Raw genomic sequence first — 22,548 nt, 5'->3', positions numbered from 1 at the left:
TAAGCCAAACTCCTGAGTAGTGGTAAATTTCAGCTCAGAACCTAAAATAGACAAGCAACCAAAGCTTTTACAAAAATTAAGTTACTTTACATAGTATCATGGCCATAAAAGTCACTTGAAAACAGCACTATTTATTTTAATTACACCATAGCACCAGAAGTTAACCTGTGGATTCAGAGAATTAGAATATGTACGTGCCTTTATATCAAAGAAGCAAGCATTAGCAAACTACTGAAACACTGGCCTTCCAGTACACATTGCAAAGTGCAGTATTAGCAAACTGAACTGACCCCTAGAAGTCACAACATCACCTCTTATTTTACTAGTGTCTATCACAAATTACATGGCAAAACAGATTTCCCTTGACACTTTTGCAGTACACCGAGATACCTGATCTTTTTCCATTAAAAAAAAACCCTGAAACCAAGATAGCAATGGCTAGGCAAGGTACAAACCCTATTGCTTTGCCCACTGTTTAAATGAAAAGCATAATCTAGGTAATTTAGCACATTTGCCAACAGGGAAGAAACGCAACTTTTTAATCACATCTAATTACAATATCAAATAACAGAAACACAGAGAAAAATAACAAACAGAAAACTCGACATAGATGTCAAGAAATAGATTTAAGCCATGGCATTTGCCATATTTATACTTGCAGGTAGAAGTAGTTGTGATCCATCAAACACAATAGTGTCCTGAAAGCCATGCAGATCCAAATCCCACAATGACATTAACATCCTTGTGGAAGCAAAACATATGTCACCAATTCTGCTACTGTAACCCAGCAGTGCATATGGATGTTCTCATATCCCAGCAGGATATGATGTTCTCAAATCATATGCCCTTTTGAAATAATAAATACTTTTACTAAATAGTAAAAGCTGCTACTAGTTCCACTTTGAGTCTTACCTGAGAAAGCAGGGAAATTCAACCTCAGGGCAAACATCCCCAAGGTCTTACCTCCTGTAGTCCTTGTTTTAGTATGTATGTAGATGACCTAATTCCTAGCTAGCAGTTTCAACTAAGTGACAAAAAGAAGTCACTGACATGGACACTGGTTTCATGGAATGAATCTTTGAAACACTGACCAAACTACTCTTGCTAAAGTCAAAAAAAGTCTGAAAGGCAACTACTTTCATCTTTATCATCAGGTTGTATCCATACACACACACAGTGCCTATATTGACTCCACTGACTCTGTTTCTTCCCATTTTGTTTCCTTCTCTTAGCACAGTAAGCACTCAGTCCTGTACTTCAGAAAAAATTCAACACATTCACTGAGGTGAATTTACAGGAAACACTACCCCCACCTCCAACCTTCAGAATTAATTTAATGGAAGCCAGTTATTAGGATATTAGTTTTATGTTTGAAAATAAAGTGCAAAACTTTATTTTCTCACTGAGAACTTTGCTGATTTCAGGTTAGCATAGTAAGTGTCAGTCCTCAGCAACATTAATAAAATACTAACTAAAACATAAATTAACAACATGAAGCAAAATCTGAAACAGCACACAAAAAGTAAGTTTTGTACAAATGGGAAAAAAAAAGGAAAGTGAAATGGAATCCCTAGTCCTTTGTGAAACTGAGCCCATTATACAGCTATTCCAACATGCAGCATCTGAAATGAAGAATCGCAGTCCGTTTGCTTCCCTTCTACTATTCCTGAATTCAGTTTGCAGCTGTCTGGTGTCTGACTGATTTCAGCTTGGACAGGAGAAGATGTATCTTGAGGGAGATCTGTAAAGACAGTGTCAGATGAAGAATCTTGGCTTTCTGCTGGAACAGTGATTTGTAGCCATCTACCCTCTGTTTCATCATTGCAATTTGTCTCTTCCTCAGCCTCTTCCAGCTGCTGAACAGATTTCAAATACTCTTGTATTAGTCTGTTGTCCTGTTCACCAGTAGAGCTCTCTTTACTTTGCCTACATTCCCCATGGCCATCCTCTGTATCTGAAGAATATGCTGAAACAGAATTGCCACACTGTTTAACTGTGTCCACTGAAAGAGAGCTCTCAGTCCCTTCTGTTAAACTCTTTTCAGAGCTACACAAGTCACCAGTATGAGCCTGATCAGCTGCAGAAGAATGAAAACCAGAATCTGGGAACTGCAAAAAAGACTTTTCTTGAAGAACGTCATCAGCTGGAACTAACCAAGCAGAACTAACATTTGCTGGGGTTTCTTGCTGAAGCGTGGATGATTGAATAGATGGTTCAGAGGGACAGAAAGTACGGGCTGATGGGATCCCAGGTTGCCAAGTGGCACCTAAATTTTGTGTCACTGAAAGCTGCCATTGTTGAAGGGATTTAACCTGTAAAGTAGAGAAAGAATTTCATTATGAAATACAACTAAGTACTTTGATTTTTAAAAGTATTTCTTGCAATCAGCAACAAAGTAGTATAAGATTTAAGACCAAGTGAACTATATTTTCACTTCAGTGAAAAATATAGAATCAGTGGTTTGGGTTGGAAAGGACCTTAAGATCACCTAGTTCCAACCCCCCCTGCCAGAGGCAGGGACGCCTCACCCTAGACCGTGTCACCCAAGGCTCTGTCCAACCTGGCCTTGAACACTCCAGGGATGGAGCTTGCACCATGTCTTTGCGCAACCTGTTCCAGTACCTCACCACTGTCACAGTAAAGAGCTTCTTCCTTATATCTAACCTAAATGTCCCCTGTTTAAGTTTAAACCCATTGCCCCATGTCCTATCACTACAGCTCCTAATGAAGAATCCCTCTCCAGCATCCTTGTAGGCCCCTTCAAATACTGGAAGGTTGCTACAAGGTCTTCCCACTGTTAAAAAAAAAATGACTTTTAACCCTAGATGCCCAACATTGACAAAGCACAAAAGCCCCCCATTTCAAGAACCTGAAGAAAAAGTAGATTGCTCTTAAAAACAGAAAGGATGGGGAACCTTAATGATAAAAACCATGCTTAAGAAAATAGTCTTATATTTGAAATAACAGCATATTAGAAGATGCATAAATAACCTTTCTACTTTAGAAATGAGTTGCTCATAAGCAACATAGCTTGACACCATTTCATTTGCCTTAGGCATCTAGCAGTCACAGCATTCTTCACATTTCTGCTACATTTGTTTAGCTTCCCTTGCATTTTGTCCTCCTCCTCGCACAAGGCTATAATTTAGCCTTCTGTAACAAAACCAGTGTTCCAACACTAATACTGCCGAATGTTATTTTCCTCAAGAACACCAATATAGCAAACAACACAGCAAGTACATTCCAATAAGCCACCAAAGTTATCACTGGAAAAAATGAACCACATTGCCTATCTCTTCATCATCTACAGTATAAAATAATGCTTTCCAAATTCTTATGTAAGCAGAAAAATTAGAGGACTAAAACTCTCTACCTGGTTCCAAAGAAATCTGACAGCTTCCTCCTGCACAAGCCTCTGTATCTTGTCTTCCTCTTTCTCTTTTCTCAGTCTGCAAGAATACACATTCAAATTTATGCAGCTTAAATAAGCAACATTTCAGCAACAAGATAAACAAGAATACATAAAAATGCCTACTTACATAGCTGCACTTTTGAAAGATACAACAGAGCCTAACATTTAGGCATTACTGCAGTCTGTCTTGTCATCAATATCCAGCTGCTGACTTCAAGTTTCTTTTTCAGAGTTATGTTGAGATTCTGCTTCCTTTTGCTGCAGCACATTTATCAACATGCCAATACTTCAGGTGTATTTTTATAAACTGAACCAGAGCTCTTCATTTTTTCCTGCACAACTCCCCCACTCCCAGCAAAAAAAAAAAAAAAAAGTAGTGCTCCTTCAGTTCAAATTATGTTCCCTAAATGATACCACTTGGATATAGGTATGATGTGTAAGCATTGAGAGTTTCTAGAAGTTCACAGGCTCAATCTGATTCACAGAACTTTTGTGGCTTGTGATAGTAAAGAAAATGAGCCTGTCAGACTGTCAGTTTCTGGGCTAATCCAGAAATATATTAACCAAATCTGCAATCTAGGTCTTACAAATCGAGGAACTTTGATAATGACCTCTTCCAAATGTGGTTTCACAGGAAAAAAAAACAACATAACAAAACAAAAAAATAAAAACCCCACACAAAACAAACAAACAAACCCCAACAAAACAAACCACAAAACCAGAACCAAGCATAGAATCACATTTTAAAATTGTATCATGCAAGGCAAAGAAAATTCTTTTCAGCAGTAACAGAGCAATGACTCTCAATACGGACGCTTCATTTATAGACTGTAATTGCTAGGAGACAAGTTGGGAGAAAAAAAAGTCACACTTAGCAATTTCTATTTTGGTTATGCAGTGAAACATGCAAGGCCTACTAATAGAGGAATAGAAAAAAAATGCATTCTAACCCAACCCACTCATAGAAGGCATTTTGAGAATATGAACAGCTATGTGCATAACTGCGCTTTTCTTACAGGAAGCAATCCTCTACTGTAATCACAGTTTTATATTACTAATGCTAGGTTCTACTGTGAGTAGTTATATCAAGACACATTTATACCTGTTCCGAAATACCCTAGAACACTGGTTATATCCATTCAGATTTGAAAATACACATCATGACCTCAACTTACTTTTCTATTTCATCAGTTAAGCAAATGATGTGCTCCTGCATTCTGTTTAGTCGAATTTCAGAGCGCACTTCCTTGGCTTGGAGATGATAGTTCCTTGTGTAAAATCCTCTCCAGCAGGCCTGAAGCTTGGTAGCTGCTTTAGTCATTCTTTGCAGTTCAGCTGCACTTTGATCAACACCAGCTAATGCATCAGAACTTTTTCCTGTCATCTGGTCAGGACAGAGAGCTGTAACTCTTGGTTCAGCACCTACTGAGGTGCTGGGGTGACTGTGTAGAACCTGGTCTCCAGAGGATGCTGAACAGTTGCTAGTATTAGCAGTCAGGCTACCTGTTACTGGATTAGAAGGCAACAGAATACTCTCTTTGATATTCTCTTGAGTTTCCACTCTTCCCATCGCTCTGTTAGAGTGCTCTCTTGTAACACATGAAGCTTCTTGCTTGTTAGTTGTTTCTCTGCTATTAACATCCTTCACACATGCAATCACTGTATTACCATCATCTTCTAAGCCCAGATTGATTCCATCTAGCTTCAGGTCTGAAGCAGGAGTCACTGGTGACAATCCTGAAGCAACTGGCATGAAAGTAGACTCTGATGATAAAAGGCTGCTGTTTAATTTGTCTTCATCAGTCTGTATATCTTCAAGGTATAGTTCCTTGCAAAAGCTTCTTTCAAGAAGAGAAGTGTTCTTTACTGCATAGGAATGATCATCGTTTGCACTTGGTCCAACCCAAGAATTCTTCTGAATCACAGGTTCTAGATAAGCAGAAAGCCATATTCAAAAGTGTCATAGTATTTCAATAACATACCTTCATTTAATTCACAGGGATTCATAATTTGGTTTAGATAGTTTGAACCTGGGTGTGTAAGATAGAAGCATTATTTCTGTAGAATAAAACCAATAACTGCTTATCACAGTTAACATCCACAAACTTTGCAAATACTGGGTATAGTAAATTGCACAAACTGGCTCCCCTCCCTGAGAATTTATACTTTTATCAGATGTAACAGTCAAAATAATAACTCTTTAGTTCACTGGCTTGTGTTTTTCACTTAAAAATCTTATTAACAGCCTAGTAAGATCATTATGTGAAAGACACTCAAGACATGAATAAACATGTATTTTTAGAACACAAAGCATAACTTCAGTTGAAAGTCTCCAAAACTCAATAGACTAGTAACAGGCCTTTGATGAGAAATTCTCTTCAGTTATCTATGTTACAAAAAAAAACACAAACAACAAACAAACGAAAAAAAAACCAAAACAATTTTTCCACAGGTTAGCTCACAGCTGCAGATTAGCTTCTTACCCCTTTCAAGAACTATCTGTGGTGGCTCAGCTGGACTGCTGTGCTCATGAGTGACTGGTGGTGTTTTGTCGGGAGTAGATGTAGGTAGTTCTTCATTTTGGTTTTGATGCATCAACTGCCTCTGGTGGAACCTAAGCACAGAGTTTCAACAGGTTTTTATATTTCTTTTAAAGTTTTGGGATACAGAAAAATCTAAAAGAAACTTTCAGCTACTTTGAAGGAAATAAGGGATCAAACCATTCTAACCAAGAGGCTAGTTATACAGATCCCTACAAGACACTAACAGGACTAGTCACAAACTAAGGATTGCACAGACTGCTCCTGTTCTTCTTCCTGCCCCTTTTTCTTCATTACATGTACATGTATTACAAAACAAAACCAAAAAAATATCAAACATGCAATTCTGACTATAAACTGAAAACGAGGAAGTATTTCTATACACCAGAAAGATATGCAGATATTTTAACTGTGTGCTGCAGGAAACCTTATACTTGTATGTACACCTGGGTTGGAGCAATCCCAGGCACAGCTACAGGTTGGGCAGAGAAGAGATTCAAAGCAGCCCTGCAGAGAAGGACTTGGGGGTGTTGGTTGATGAGAAAATGAACATGAGCTGACAGTGTGCGCTTGCAGCCCAGAAAGCCAACCATATCCTGGGCTGCATCAAAAGGAGTGTGACCAGCAGGTCTAAGGAGGTGATCCTGCCACTCGACTCTGCTCTTGTGAGACCTCACTGGGAGTATTGTGTGCAGTTCTGGTGTCCTCAACATAAAAAAAGACATGGAACTGTTGGAACAAGTCCAGGGGAGGGCCACGAGGATGATCAGGGGACTGGAGCACCTCCCGTATGAAGACAAGCTGAGAAAGTTGGGGCTGTTCAGCCTGGAGACCTCATAGCAGCCTTCCAGTATCTGAAGGGGGCCTACAGGGATGCTGGAGAGGGACTCTTCATTAGAGACTGTAGTGACAGGACAAGGGGTAACAGGTTAAAACTTAAACAGGGGAAGTTTAGGTTGGATATAAGGAGGAAATTCTTTCCTGTTAGGGTGGTGAGGCACTGGAATAGGTTGCCCAGGGAGTTTGCGAATGCTCCATTCCTGGCAGTGTTCAAGACCAGGTTGGACGAGGCCTTGGGTGATATGATTTAGCGTAAGGTGTCCCTGCCCACGGTAGGGGGGGTGGAACTAGATGATCTTAAGGTCCTTTCCAACCCTAACGATACTATGATTCTATAGAGTTTGAGGAATGGAGGGAGTGTCTTTTACATATGAAAATGACTGAACAAGGAAAGCGTGTCCCTGTTACCAAAGGGACAAAACACTAATACAAATCAGCATTGACACACACATAACATCATCTTTTACAAACTGAAAAAAACCACAGGTTGTTTCAGCCCAGGTAAATTCAAAGATCGTGAGGTAGAGGACAGAAAGTCAAAATGCCTTGTAAATCACATGTGTGCGCAATTATATATATATATATATATGTATATGTACTGGGAATTTTAAGGGGTTGATTTTTGGTGAGGGGATTTTTGTTTGTTGGGGTTGTTTTAATTTTTAAAGAATTCTATTTTGCAAGTCAGCTCCCTGCATTTTCCCCAGAAACATCATAGCAACATCAGAGCACTTGACTGGAAATTTTAATGTCAATATGCTTTTATTGTACCTTCTCCTCTGAAATACCCCGATAGGTCTACAATTTCCTCTTGGAAATCAATCTACACTAAAAAAGCATGCAGTAGCTCCTTCCAGATCCTCCCAAGTTTCCAGCCCATTTGATGAGATACCGCCCTTCTGCTTACCACAACACTTATGTTGCCCAGCTTTCTAACCCCACTGTGCAACTTACATGGCCTACTCCTTTGAGCTGAGACTTCCGCTCTGATCTTTCTGCAAAAGGGCTTTGACAATAGGTCCTGGGGAACTGGGATATGTGTATTGTTATGTTTTCTGGCTTTTAATTCCAATTAGTTCACCCAATTAGTTTTCATAGGAGGAAAGTGCGCCACAGTAACTCTCCTTATCTACTTGCAGAGACTTTAGCAGAACAGCTGCTGCTGGCAGAACCGACAGGCTCTACAATGGCCTCTGCTGACAGACCGGAGATGCCAGATACAAATATTGTGATATGCACCACTGGGAACAGTGCCCCTCCAAGAACAACCTTAACTTTAAGAAAAAACACACTAACAACAAAAGAAGTGGCTAATACATGAGTTTACCACAATAATCTTCATTTAAAACTAAAATGAAAGTTAATCTAAGCTCTTTTTGAGGTTTTCCTTACTTTCTCTGTGGGGAAAAAAAACAACTCTCAGTAGATAGGGCTGTGGTAAAAATAACACAAATAACCTTCAATGTCCTACAGAGAACTGAGTGAAAAAATATAGAGAATTTGCCCCTAGATGGCCCAGCATGCAAGAAACACTCCTGCCGCTGCTGTCTTGCCTCTCATTCCCCTCTAGGACACCTCCTGTATTGCCACTACTCCTCTTATCTCCAGCCCTCACTGTTGCTTTGAAATACTTACATGGAAATCTTATTATATCTAAAACATGAGACATATCACTATATTCTCACTTACGTTCTCTAACTAGAGGGAAACAAGAAGTTCTCACCTTTGCTTACTCAGTACTTTTTCCAGCTTGGCATCCTCTTCAGTCTGGAGACCATATGTAGATATAAGAGGACAAACAATAGCCAAATACTGGACTAGCTGAACATGCTGCCCAGGTCGGTATGATCTTCCTTTACCTTGACTGTAGAGCCATTCTGCTTTCAAACTGTTAGGAAGTGGGAAAACAGTCACCATTAACATATGGCATAAAATCCCTAACTCTCCTTTGATTACTGTTCTTCTAGTGGGTGCTTACATGCTAATCTACAAAACTAATCAAAACTTAGAATATAAGCCCAGAGGAACTGAGAATTTCATTACAGGATAATGAACAAGTATTCCTTTACATGAGCATTGATGAAACAAACAACTGACCAAAACTGTGCAGTCTCTGCTTTATCTGTGTGTGGTCTTCAAGCACTGAAAATACACTTGTATCAATGAATTAATCAGCAAAGTTCTCACAGAAAAGTTCACACAAACATGCAGAATAGGCACAGAGAGCATATCTTACCAAAAGTATTCAACAATTGAAACCTGCTTTTAAATAAATGCTCTTCAGTCCTAGAACATTTAATATATCTATGTATAATAGAGTTAATAAGAAAATCTCATTAGTCATGAAAAAAAAAAAATATCTGGCATTCTTACAGGCACCTTTTTGAGAAAGTCATGTTATGGGGAAACAGAACTCATCTAACTTTGACCAAAAAGGCAGCTTTTTATTTTAGTAACAGGCAAAAAAAGAAGACATTAAATGTCCTGCAATATGTTAACGTATTGGATTTGAATTGACTGTGTTTATAGTGGATGATATTTATGCTTGGACTGTTCTGATGTCAAGAACTTCAAGAAGATATCCCTACTGTCCCACAGATATAGTGATACAATGACCACAATGATTACCGTAACAAGTGATTCAAGCTAAGTAATACTTTACTAATTGATACAAAAAATGTCAAGTCTAGAAATGCACATGCAAATAAGGCCCTTTATAAAAGGGCGTGTTTGAGCTTCCTCCAAGGTAATACTTTCACATCTAACTACTGTCTCATTCTGCAAAGTCAAAGAGGCTGGAAGGCAGTAACAGACCATAGGTAAATTGCTGCCATAGTTTTGCTCTGCAAAAGTACTACTGTGAGTTGAGTAACAAAACAAAAGCTTAACTTCATATATCTACTTAAATAAACATGAGATCTTGCATAATAATTCCAGTGCAACATTTGAAACATTGTAGCTTTTGCTAAACTTTCTTTAGCCTGTATCTCATATGGCCCTTAACAAGACAAACAATTTCAAATCACTAGCACTTTTCCATTTTTTTATTACATAAAAACAGTATTTCATCTTAGCCAAACTTTAGTTAATAATTTTGGAGATTTAATACTATTGTATCACCTTTCCTTCTGAGAAATCACATATCCATCTAGAACTTTAAGGTTCAGACACCAGCTGACAATGTATGGCCTGTAGTCAAAGCCAGGGATAGAAGGTGTGGCCATCACACAAGGATTGTTCATAATTGACAACTGTTCCAACTGACGGAGAGAGGTCAGGAAGGAAACCTTAAGAGAACAAGACATTTTTTAACCGAATAGAATCATTAAATGCTTACAGAATATACCACATTTCTCCTAGTAACAGCTAGACATCTCACACAAAACAACAAAATTACAAATACTCTGACAAACACATTCCCTTTTGAACATCTTTTTACAAGGGCATGCAGTGACAGGACAAGGAACAGAGGCTTTAAACTGGAAGAGGGATTTAGATGAGATATACTGAAGAAATTCTTCACTGTGAAGGTGGTGTGACACTGGAACAGGTTATTCAGAGAAGCTGCGGATGCCCCAACCCTGGAAGTGTTCAAGGCCAGGCTGAATGGGGCTTTGAGCAACCTGGTCTAGTGGAAGGTGTCCCTGCCCATGGCAGGGGTTGAAACTGGATGATCTTTAAGGCCCCTTCCAACCCAAACTGCTCTAGGATTCTACAGTCTTCAAAGGACCTTCTATCCATTACTGCCATTTTCCCATTAATTCTCCTTTAAGTACTATAGCCCTTGGAAACCACTACCTTACCTTCTCTTAAAATCTGGGAATGGGTCTTTATGTACAGAAAAGTATATTATTTCTATGATTCCAGTCTACTGCAACAGGCATTGAGATTTTAACAAAAAAAAAAATGGCAAGGCTAAAAGCTGGAGAAACACTGTCATGTTTTGAAGAGGAGACATATCACCAAAATAAGACTTTTCTTCCAGCACTGAATTCCAACTGACAGTTTTGGCTGCTACTTATATTAAAAAACAAGCAAACAAACAAAAATACAAAAGGGGAGTGGGGGGGAGAGGGGGAGAGGGGGAGAGGGGGAGAGGGGGGAGAGGGGGGAGAGGGGGGAGAGGGGGGAGAGAGAGGGGGAGAGGAGGAGAGGGGGGAGAGGGGGGAGAGGGGGGAGAGGGGGGAGAGGGGGAGAGGGGGAGAGGGGGAGAGGGGGGAGAGGGGGGAGAAAAGAAGCCACCCCAAAACAATAAAAGACAAAAATCACAGGCAGATTTTGTTTCTTTCATACAGTGTTTGAGAAATAGATAAAATAAGACATGGATACAAAATCATTCAGTTGCAATAAGGACATCTCAAACACCTGTTCTAAACACAGCAGCTGCAGAAGCCCTCTGCAGCAGTTAATCAGCTCAGCTTTCAACCTTCATCATGAAAAGCTCTCTCTAAATTTATTCTTTAAAGTATACTTCTGACATCCTTGAGTAATATAAAAACATGAAAGAAAAAATGCAAATCTTCTTTACAGGATAAATTTTAAAACTTATCTTTATAGGATAATTTTTTAAATTCAAAGGCAGCTAATGTTAGTATAGTTATCACATATAAACTATTAAAAGTAACTTCTATCAACATGGATTGTTTCTTTCAAAAGAGAGAGCTCATTTTCAGTTACATCTTCAACAGAATTATCACAATACCTCCTTTCAGTCTACTGAAAGGCAAAGTGATATCTTCTATATCTTACCTCATTTAAGTCTCTGATTTCATTTTCTGCCAAAGAAAAAACAGTCAGATTCTGAGGCAGACAAACAGGGGCAGTACGAAGTGAAGTTATAATATTTCCATGTAGCAACAGAGTCTGTAAAATAAAAATATGGTTGATGAAATGTATGTTTGATCACAGTTTTTGTTCAGACAATATCTGCACAATAAACACAGAAGAACTATAATTACGGCTTTCTGGTATCATCAAAGTTATTTTTGTTTATTCCAGCATGGGAAAACTGACTTTTATGTTTTACATAATGAAAGAAAAAACTTTTTATTTCAAAAAGCAGAAGTACCATCACAGGAAAAAAAAAATTGAAACATTTTTTCTCTACAGTGTTTGTGCTGAAGGAGTTAACACTATGTTTTGTCTTGATTCATGACATGAGACAAGAGAGTCAAGAGCTATGAACAAGATCTCACCCTGTTATCTTTACCAAAATCATTAAGAGTAATTATATAAAAAAAAAAAAACAAACCAAACCAAACCAAAAAACCCATCAGCTCCTGCAACTTGAAAACAAGGAAAAGAATTTTTATATGCTTCCCTCTGGAAATTATAGTGATTAATTAAAATGTTTTGAGAACTAGTGTTTGAATAATGAATGCTTTAAAAGGCAGCAATCTTCATGGCAAATTTCTTCATGCAAAGAATGTAACAAACCCAGAGATAAAATAGCACCTACCTTCAGCAACTTCAGCTTGGAGAGATCACCTAATTGAGCTATATTGTTGTCTGACAAATCAAGATGCTGAAGAGACAGACAGGAATTGATCTGTTCAATGGCCTACAAAAGGCAAAAAAAAAAAAAAAAAGTCAATTACAGTAACTCTATTTTAAGTAACAGTTAAATTAAACAACAGTTATAAATTTTTTGAAAGCTAAAAACCACCAGATAAGTAACCCAAAATGGAAACTGAATTTTTACACAGTCTCGTTTTAAAGACAATATAATTCTTTTTCTATTTGGGGCACTATTTCCCAATTCTCATTAATTTTTACATCAAACCTTTTATTTTGTTCCTAAACAATTCTTGTCCAAAAGCTGCCTCTTCTATTTCATAAACCAGTAGATGCAAAACATCAACATTTGTTCCAGTTCTTCGTAGCATTTTCCAGATTTCTACAACACTAGATTCTGAAAAATGCAAAAGATTAAATATTTTACCTTAAGGTTATTTCCTGCCAAGTTCAGCCATTCTAGGTGCACCAAATCCTTCAGTCCTTCCACATACCCAATACTATTATGAGGCAAGTTTAGCACCCGGAGATTAGTCAGTTTTGCTACACCCATCATTCTCACCAACCGGTTGTTGGCTACAGAGAGCTGCAGATTGACATACAAACAAAAGAAACAGTTTAAACTATTAAACTGCACAGAGAGAAAAGGCTTTTATTTTTAGTGGTAAAAAATTTAATCCACCGGGAACTTCTTCAACCTGGAGGCACTTTGTAATAATTAACATGGACTTTTACAACTTTGCCACAGAGGTTAATACTCTGATTTTCACAAACACCATGCAGAGGCTTAACACTCTTATCACTAATATGCTCATGAAATTAAAAGGACTGATGCTAGCCTTAAAATAAAGAACTAGCAACATCAGGGTCTACATGGATTGATATGTTAGCAAGACTACACAGATCCCTTCCACTTCACTTTTATTTATTTGCTATTTCTATTTTAGCCTAATCTGCATGGCTTTTTTTCCTTCTTGTAAATTAAGGCTATTGATACAATTCCTTTGCTAAATTCTGAAACCCAAATGGAGGAAAGTCTTGTATGAATGTCTGCATGTTTACACAGAGAAAATATAAAGTTATTTTTAAGGTTACAAACTCAGGCATTCAAAAGCTAAGTAGTATAAAAATTTGGGTTATCGGTGACTTTCTAAGTGACATCAACACCACCAATTCAGATTTATTTAGTTCATTTTTTAGTTACCTAGGTGACAACCTCTCCCACTATCAACTGTAGAGCTACGCTGAAAACAAAGCTTTGTATTTTACTAAGCCACCACTTATTCTCCTATGAAGACAGTAACTGCTAATTTTTAATTGCAAAATATGACCTTGAAGCAGAAGTATTTTAATTAGCATCACAGAACCATTATTTCATAGCAAATTCAAATCAAATAACACTGACCTGCATCAAATTCTTGCATTTCTCCAAGTGTTCTAATTTAATTATCTGGTTTTTGTCCAGAATCAGAGTGTGAGTATCAGCATCACAGGGTAATGTTGGACCCAGTTTTTGCAATCCTTGACCTGACCAGTTGACTACCAAACCTTAGAAGAAAAATAAAGACCCAAAGTCAACCTTTTATATCTGAGAACATGTACAGAAAACGCAATGCAAGATAATCAGTTTTATAATGCATGCAGCTAATTTGCAAATACAAATTAACTTTATTTTCCATGTAAAACCAAACTAAATTATGTCATGCAAAACACAGCAGACTAAGTGATACAGTTACTGAAAGATATGCATTCTAGATTCCCAATAAAGAACTCTGTGAAAGGCAATGACAGATCTTCCAAAGTGGGAAGCAGAGCAACGTTTCAGTAACTAAATTTACAGGTGTGATCCTTGGTCCTTAAAATCTTCAAAGCTTTCAAGTTCTAAGTAGTTTTACAACTACCTAGCTATGTATAGGCACTCTATCTGAATTCCTGCTTTTAGGCAAACCCAAAACATGTCTAGCCCACATCCTGCACGAAGAACAGAAACATCCAGTCACTAAATAAAAAAGGGAAGGGTCTGAGAAGAGGGTAAGCAGCATCCATCCTTTCATCAAGCAGAATGTGGGGAAACCTGATGAGGATGCAAACCTACAAACCCCCTTTCTGTAGAGTTCCATCAAACACCCTGCTAAAGTATTTGAAGATTAGGGGACCTGTAAATGTGAAATACCTACATGATGGTCACACAGCCAGAGGAAAAAACCTTATCACAAACAAGTCCTCAAACAGCTAGATCACTGAATAAAAACCTGCAGATCTTTTTTTTTTTCCCTCTATATTTCAAAGGAAAATAATTATTAGCCCAAATTATTTTTTTTTAATAAAGTGCACTCTAGGTGCCAACTCAAAGCAGAAGTTTCAGCCTGTGAAACCAAAACTAACACCTCTATGTTGTCTGAAGTTGGATGTTTAAACTTCAGGAAAGAAACAAACTTAAGACTCAACCCTCCCTTTAAAACTTCCTAACAGGTATTTTAAGACATGCTCCTTTTTAGCAGTTTGGCTGCTACAAATACCTAATCTTAAGTATTTAACTACCTTAACTTATTGGGTAGAAAATATATCTATTTCAGAGCCAAAGATTCCACTCCACGACTTCACTGGCTAAATCCTTGAGTGCACGTCACTTTGGGATTTTAATGCTTGCATTCCAAAATTGCATCAATAGGCTAAATGTCGCATATTTCAGCAAAGTACCTAGCAAAAAGCCAGAACAAAGACCCATGCATATGTCATACTACACTGCTGGTGACATTTGGGCGGGAGCAAATTGTAAATAGGCTACTGTTACTATAGACATTGAAAAAAAAAAAAAAGCCATCCACAGGGAACTTGAATCACTGGGTACCTACAGTGACACCTGCTAGTAATAATTTTTCTATATTAAGCTTCTGCTGAGTTTTACACACACCATTCTAGTGCTTGCTCTTCTCTTACAATTCCGTAAATAATGCTGCCTTTTTCAGCAGCATGTTCCAGAATAGTGTCCTTACCCTAACAGACACTATATATTAATAGTTACAGTTTGCAGCCTTTTAGGGTTTAGTTATGCTATGGATGCAGACAAACATTTTTTGAATACCACTTTGTCAACTGGAGAGTATACTTTTCTAAGAAGAATCTCTGACATTTATTAAGCTTTCATTGCTTCCTAAAACTACAGCCACCAAAGAGCTCTGAAGAGCAGCAATGCAGAGCCCACAGTATCAGAAACAAGTTACACTCCTGTGCCTGCACCTTCGGGGAAGAAGGTATTGCGTGTTTTTCAATGAAGTAGCCACCTCTGCCACCACCTGGTCACTTCAACTAAAGAGGGAAATTTTGCACCTGCCCATTCATCCAAGGGCTTGTTAATGAAAATTCACAACTGGCCCATGACAACTGCAGAGAGAAGATAGGACCCACGGTATAGAATTGCATGAGTAATCCTTTTATTTGTTCAAACTGGATCACCTTGAATATGGCTTTACATATATATGGTTCTTATACCTTTCAAGCATTCAGGTACAAGATTTGACTGAATGCTACTTAACACGTGCACACAACCATCTCCAAAGAAACTATATTTCTACCGCATCATTATCCACCTGCTTCTCTACTGACCTAGACATCCTAGTAGTCGGTCGTCCTATAGTTATTTATCTACAATGCCAGACAACAGGAGGGTTTCACATTTCCCTATTTCAGGGGCATCTGTCCTTACAATGAGCAGGGTGCTTTGCTTTGCTTGCTTAAGCATGACTATTCAGTATACAGTGTCAACTATATACATATGTATATATCTTAATAAAGATAATACAATTTCATACTATAAAGCCTCACTAGTATAATACTTTGGGAATGAGATTTTCTTAACAGGCTCTCAGTACACAAGAAAATATTTCAGAATTGCTTGTTACTCGTTTGTCTGCTAGATACATTAACAGATCTCAGAAGCTCACAATTTTTACTCAGGCCTCTGCTCACTTACTAAACTTCCAAAGCCAGATTTGTGTTACTATAACCCACTGTCCTTTCAGGCAGAGGCAGAAAGCAAGACACTGCACAACCTCCCTGCCCTCCGATGTAGGAAAACGGGACCTTATTTCAACTCTTGGTCTACCTTCTACTAGGCTGAGGGCAAACCCCTTCTCATCGGCTCGGGCCTCAGCGGTTCGGACAGCCCCTCTCCGCGCCACTCCCGGCCATGCTCAGAGCCAAACGCACTGCCAGGCTACTATACCCGTTTCTCAGGACGGGCTGCCTAAGCGCCGCTCTCCTCGCACGTAGCTGTCCTGGTCGCTTCCAGCCCCCCTTGGAGAGCTCTGGTGCCAGAAACAAGCGGGGAGGAACGCGGAGAGCGACTAGGGGGCTAGCAAGCCACCCACTACCTCCATCCCCACAGCTCACTACTCAGGCTGCAGGGTCTCTGGGGGCTTTGAGCCTGAGCCCCGCGCACGGCTCTGCCCGCACTACATCTCCCAGGGTGCGCTGCGCGCCACCGCCCCTCGACAGCACACAACGGAAACCCAAACCCCCGCCGCCGCAACACCCGAACGGCCACCAGCGTCTGGTATCGCGCGGCGCAGCTCTCACCAGGCTCACTGCCTCCGGGGCTTCCCTTACCCACTCCAACCGGCGAGACGGCCTCAGTCCTCACCACAACCCCTGTCGACGCCATACTTTCCACTTGCCAACACCGCCAGGGAAACGAGCGCCAGGCGCTGATTGGCTGTCTTGTTCCGCAGTGGGAATGATGAGTCTTTTATTCAAAGTAGGGCAGAAAGTCCCGTCTATGGAGCTGCCCAGCAGGATTTTAACCAGCTAGTAGAAATCCGGGCAGCGCGAGAGCCCAGAATAGCCCCCTAGCAGCTTCTCCAGCTGGGGATTGTTGTCTGCCTTACTCCCGTCAGGCCCTGCGCGAGGATGGCCCTTCCGGCATGCAGCGCGCTACGCACGAAATAGTTTCCCATCATTCTCTTTCCTCTTTCCTCCGGCTGTCGCTAGCGTGGGAGCTGCCGCCATCATGAAGTAAGAGTTGTGGCGGCTTCCTGTCGCCCCATCCGGGGCCATCTGCGGCTGTCCGCCGCGGGGAGGCCGCCGGACAGCCGCTCCTTCCACCTGGGCTAACCCGCGATCTCCCCTAACTTTACTTTCCCGCGCAGGGTCGAGCTGTGCAGTTTCAGCGGATACAAGATCTATCCTGGCCATGGGCGCCGCTATGCCCGCACCGATGGCAAGGTGAGGCCGGGAGCAGGTGGGGAGGCCGAAGCGCGCGCCGCGAGGAGGAGGCAGTTGTGGTACCGGGCGGGAGAGAGCCGGGCAGGAGCGGGCTATGGGGAGAGGGTGCTAGGCCTTGAGAGAGAGACCGGTGCGTTGCTAAGGGGGGCGGAGTCCTCGCATTTAACGCGCAGCAGGGAACTCTCTTCCCGGGGTGTCCGGTGGCGTTGCTGTAGCATCCGTCAGTGTCTAGGTGTCACGATTGCCGTCAAACTTGGTCCGCGGGAGAACCGTATGGGGTTCTTGAGTCTGGTTTTAGGTTGTGGTTTGGGAAGGGTGTCTTGAAGCATCTGGTCTAAAGTACCGAAGTGCTGTAGGAAATGCTATTTGGACATACTGCGTTTAGCAGTGAGATTAGCTGAAGCAAACAACTGCATTTGCAGATAAATTGGTTACAGACCATTGGGATTAAAGAGGGAGGAGAGCCCTTTCAGGCTCTCATAACTCATACATACGAGGGCTGTCAGAAACACAAATACACTGTTTATACCTACAAAGGGAGGATTGGGATTTTGGATATACTAGTAGAGTTGTCTTGCTGTGCAGCATCTCCTGGGAAATGACAGCTAAGTAAATAGACTGAATTTTCAGGTGCTTTTCTGGGAATTTGGTATTTTGGCTTGTGTAGTTAATAACAAATCAGCCTGCTATTCTAGGCCAGAAGGAATTGAGTAGAGTATTGATCACCGTGTGTTCTTTAGGCCAAGTTTTGACTCGCATGTACTGGAAATGCATAGTTATTTGAGGACAAACATTTGAAAAGTATGTTGTGAGGCACTGGAACGGATTGCCCAAAGTGGTAAATCCCTGGCAAGTGTTCAGGGCCAGGTTGGAGAGAGAGCCTTGGGTGACAGTCTAGGGTGAGGCATCCCTGCCTCACAACCCCCCTGGAGGGGGGTTGGACCTCAGTGATCTTAAGGTCCTGTCCAGCTCTAACCATTCTATGATTCTGTGTGGGATTTGGCTAGCAGCAGACGCCAATTGTAATTTAAGCTTTCCTCAGAAAAATTAAGCTGCTTCAGAATGCCTCGTAAGAGACCAGTTTGCTGAACAGAACAAAATTCCGAGATTTTAATTATTATTTGAAAAACATTTAATTGTATATAGAAACACAAAAGCATTGCTGTTGAAAACACCGAATCAATGAATTACTTCATCTGTTAATGTAAACTGTGATGCTATCTTGCTCAGAAACAAAGCTCATACAGTACTTTGCTTTCCTAGGTTTTTCAGTTCTTGAATGCAAAATGTGAGTCTGCATTCCTTTCCAAGAGAAACCCCCGCCAAATCAACTGGACTGTTCTGTACAGGCGGAAACACAAGAAGGGACAGTCAGTAAGTATACACAGGCTAATGGCGCTCCATTAGAAGTTTTCCACCAAAAGCTTTGGTTACTGGTCTGTTAAAATAGAGGTAACATGGTATGCTGCTCTTTAGCAGAGGCATGACCCTTACAACCAGGATGAATACTGGCCAGAAGTTACGAAAATATGAGTGCATTTACATGACTTTATAATGTGCTTTATGTTTGAAAGGTAACCAGTTTGGCAAGTGTTATATATGTATTGTGTCACTTCAGGGGGCCGCTCGGAACCACAGTAGGCTCCATACATCTTAAAAATTGTATGAATGGTATATGTTTTTAAAAAATAGTTTTAGATAGGCGGGTAATGCTATTCAGTATGTAGACTTTCTGAAAGCTGAGAGTTGTGAGCTTCTTGAATGGTAATAGGGCATAGAGACCTGATCAGGGGGTTAAAGGGTGGGGAAACTTTTCACATATCTTTCTTGAAAACTTCAGGCTGTAACTTAGTGGGAGGTCTGACCTATGTAGTTGTCGTTGCATGACAAGATAAATTAATAAGGCATGTAGCATGAGGTGTGTTCAGTGCTCTTGTTCTCTTGTTTAAACTTGCATCACAAAAGAGCATTTAGAAAGGCTGACATATGCGTTACAATTCAGTGTTTTTTACCAGTTTGTTTGGAGAAGGAAGCTTGATGCTTGATGGCTTTCACTGCTGCCCAGCACTGTGATCCCACTTGAAACAGGTGGGAAGTGTCTTCCTTTCAGAAGATTCCATCAAAGTGAACTTTACCCACCCACTCCTCTCCCTCCTTCCTCCCCACCCTCCATTTTTTTTTTTCTGGAAGTGACAGAAGGCTGAACCTCTCACATTTGTCCAAAATACTTTTTAAAATATACTTTGCAAAGGAGAATACATTATTCTTCTTCAGCTCTTCATCGGCGAATCAAGAAATCTGTTATCTCCAAAGTAAGAAGTAAAATTCTCCTATAGTTCTGTAATGGCTTCTGTCTTAATAGTAGCTTGTTTCTGTCTTTAGCCTTTTATTTAATGTCATTATACTAATTGTCTTCATCTTCTGCCATTTTAGGAAGAGATACAAAAGAAACGCACGCGTCGCGCTGTGAAGTTTCAGAGAGCCATCACTGGTGCATCTTTAGCTGAGATTATGGCTAAGCGAAATCAGAAGCCTGAAGTACGAAAGGCACAGAGGGAACAAGCTATTAGGTGAGAAATCACAGATAAGTGGAGCTATCCCAGCCTTTTCAAAGATTATTAATGTTTTTCATACAAGAGCTATACCGTAGGTGAACTCCATGTTTTAGAACTTTTCTTGTGGCTTGTTTGAGGTTTTGTTTGTTTGTTTTTCAATAAATATATGTGGAGGTAATGCTGAGTAGTCTCAGCAGGAAATAGTAGCAGCAGAGAAGGGTCTCTTCTTGCCCTCTCACTTTGCGAAAATACCACTTTATTTAAACCACGACAGTCACATTTTTGCTGTCTCTGCACCCTAGAGGGTAGTGAATGCAGAGGATAAACCTGATTTAATGCATTTCTTGATCCTGGGGAGTTCACACAGTGCTGAGACAATGAAACAGTGACTGCCATACATGGACAGTTGTCATCATTTTCTGTCCATTGACAGGGCTGCAAAAGAAGCCAAGAAGGCCAAGCAAGCAACCAAGAAAACTGCTGTTTCTGCTGCAAAGGTAAGATGCAATAGGTGGACTGAAATCATGAAACCAAACGGGCTGTGTTGTTACACAACAGTCTGGTGCAGCACTTAACTGGAAATGTCCGTTTGTGTTTGGAAGAAGCATTTGTTCATCTGTTTTGACCTGGAAGCGTTTCGACCAAACTTTTGTACTGTAGTTAAACGTAGCTAAAACAGCTTAATAGAGTGAACCTTTTCTACAGAATAAGTAAATATTATAGCAAAAATAAAATTTACCATATGCGAGAGATTTTTGATAGCTACAATCTTGTCTGGAAGTGATGTCTTCACTGTATAGGAGCTTGATAACAATAATATTGATAAAAGCTAGCATCTATTTCAGTCTTACTTATTAATTAATACCTTATGTTGGCATTATACATGCTGTAAGCTTAGTGGTATGTGTGTAACCATCTGTTAACAGGATTATAATCCGGTAAATGGTAATTCTGACCTGATTTGATTTAAATTATTAAATCTGTCAAGAATCTTGAAATACACAGGGACACTTATGGGACTGCCGGTAAATTGCTTCTCTTTCTCTTTTTTTACAACAGGCTCCTACAAAGGCAGCACCTAAGCAGAAGATTGTGAAACCAGTGAAGGTTTCTGCTCCCCGTGTTGGTGGAAAGCGCTAATTTGCTGAACTGTTAGTCATGCTGAATAAATATCTGATTAACATTCGTTAACTTGTGCCATGTCGTCTTCAACTGTGTGAGATACACTGAAGAGAATTCATGTGTGATACACCCATGTCTGGTTTTGCAGACTGGAAAACATGTTACAATAAAACACCTGGGGTTTAGACAATGTGCTGTATCAGCGCATGTTTCTTAAGTCTTCCATGAATAACTCAGATGGCAGGGAAGGTAGAGCTGATGTGTGAGAAGCTGTTCTTGCCTGCAGGACAAAATGGCACATAAGTACAAGTTAATCTTCATCTATGACAAATGGCATAAAAAGTGGTTTCTGAGCGCAGAGATGCCAACTAAATGGGACATGAAGCAGTACCATCTATGACTGGAGAAGGTTAACACATTTGTGAAACACATGTAGCAAGATAGGGAGGGTGTTGGAGAAGGACTAGGCTGAAAAAGGGAAATTGGTGGCTTCACAGACTGCATGGCTGTTACGTGCAAAGGTTCAGATGCAGCTCCTGGGGCAGGAAGTAACAAAATGATTGCTTGCTGGAGGCTGTTGTCAGGAAGGTGACATCTGTGAAGGCTGAATGAGCTTTGAATGCAGTGGATGGTATACAATTCAAGCCCATTTAGGTTCATATTTAACTTTGTGAATGCAGATAGGGCTTGCCTTAGTAATTCCCCACCCTTAGGGGGAGTGGGCATTTCTTCCATTTTTCACATAAAGCATGTATCTCTGCTTTAGTATTTACACTAGTTAGTGTGCCCAGGCTTTGCTGTAGTTCTGATGCACAGTAATTACTGTGGTACAGCAGCATCCTCTGACTTAACTGGAAGCAAAGGGAAAACAAACCTCTATTTTTCGGATCAGCTACTTCTCAATTTATTGATGCATATCTTAGTGCCTCTTGGCTTTAAAGAGCTTTAGGGCTTGCTTTGTTCTCTTCCTACAATAGTCAAGAAAGCAGCTGACTGATTCATATTTTTGCTTCCTGTACCTTTAGGCTTCAGAAACAATGGGTTTGGATTATGGGTTCTATTGAGTTATATCATACTTTGTTTTGGGTTTATTAATAAAATGGATCTGGCTCTGGATGAAGGTTGCAACCCATTTAAAATGGGCTGAGTTTGATTACATTAGTGGCATTTGCACCATTATCTTCCAAACAATTACGCTTTTTGCTGTTTGAAAAAAAAAAAAGCTATTAATGCTATTCATGTTCAGAATTAAATTGAAAGCTTTTAAACTTTAAACTTGAGGTGGAAAGAAGGGAAGGAAAATTGCTCATTGTAGGGAAATTAATGTTTAATCATTTAAATA

At 40.1% G+C, this 22,548-nt stretch overlaps 2 protein-coding genes across 4 annotated transcripts; one reads left to right on the top strand and one right to left on the bottom strand.

Annotated features, from left to right (window-relative positions):
• Positions 1–1,276: 1,276 nt before the first annotated feature.
• CEP97 (centrosomal protein 97) lies at positions 1,277–17,121 on the bottom strand. Of its 3 annotated transcripts, none has more exons than XM_057413031.1 (11): positions 16,915–17,121; positions 13,712–13,854; positions 12,734–12,892; positions 12,251–12,352; positions 11,542–11,655; positions 9,913–10,079; positions 8,516–8,680; positions 5,896–6,026; positions 4,588–5,341; positions 3,374–3,449; positions 1,277–2,312 (listed from the first exon to the last, which is right to left on the bottom strand). In XM_057413031.1, exons 1-11 carry the CDS (start codon positions 16,967–16,969, stop codon positions 1,596–1,598), a joined length of 2,583 nt encoding a protein of 860 aa, XP_057269014.1. In that variant the 5' UTR covers positions 16,970–17,121; the 3' UTR covers positions 1,277–1,595. The 3 variants fall into 3 exon arrangements, with proteins under 3 accessions (XP_057269014.1, XP_057269016.1, XP_057269015.1); XM_057413033.1 differs by lacking the exon at positions 16,915–17,121 and adding an exon at positions 16,412–16,618; XM_057413032.1 differs by lacking the exon at positions 12,734–12,892.
• Positions 17,122–17,275: 154 nt separating this feature from the next.
• On the top strand, positions 17,276–21,270 carry RPL24 (ribosomal protein L24). Its single transcript, XM_057413057.1, has 6 exons — positions 17,276–17,319; positions 17,454–17,529; positions 18,793–18,903; positions 19,963–20,099; positions 20,518–20,581; positions 21,144–21,270. Exons 1-6 carry the CDS (start codon positions 17,315–17,317, stop codon positions 21,222–21,224), a joined length of 474 nt encoding a protein of 157 aa, XP_057269040.1. The 5' UTR covers positions 17,276–17,314; the 3' UTR covers positions 21,225–21,270.
• The last annotated feature ends 1,278 nt before the right edge of the window (positions 21,271–22,548 follow it).

Source organism: Pezoporus wallicus, unplaced genomic scaffold, assembly GCF_028554395.1.
Source record: "Pezoporus wallicus isolate ANWC-B61680 ecotype Strahan unplaced genomic scaffold, APGP_CSIRO_Pwel_v1 contig_6484, whole genome shotgun sequence".
Taxonomy (NCBI): Eukaryota; Metazoa; Chordata; class Aves; order Psittaciformes; family Psittacidae; genus Pezoporus; species Pezoporus wallicus.
Note: the sequence above shows the minus strand (reverse complement) of the source record. Positions and strands in the feature narration are given on the sequence as shown.

Bases quoted from the DNA above. Each gene is read 5' to 3' on its own strand.
- CEP97 (XM_057413031.1), bottom strand. From the start codon at position 16,969: ATGGCGTCGACAGGGGTTGTGGTGAGGACTGAGGCCGTCTCGCCGGTT. The intron at 12,893-13,711 runs GTCAGTGTTATT...GTCAATCTGCAG, and splicing joins AATGCAAGAATTTGATGCAG to CTCTCTGTAGCCAACAACCG. The intron at 11,656-12,250 runs GTAGGTGCTATT...TTTATTTTACAG, and splicing joins CCAAGCTGAAGTTGCTGAAG to ACTCTGTTGCTACATGGAAA.
- RPL24 (XM_057413057.1), top strand. The intron at 20,100-20,517 runs GTGAGAAATCAC...GTCCATTGACAG, and splicing joins CAGAGGGAACAAGCTATTAG to GGCTGCAAAAGAAGCCAAGA. The intron at 20,582-21,143 runs GTAAGATGCAAT...TTTTTACAACAG, and splicing joins CTGCTGTTTCTGCTGCAAAG to GCTCCTACAAAGGCAGCACC.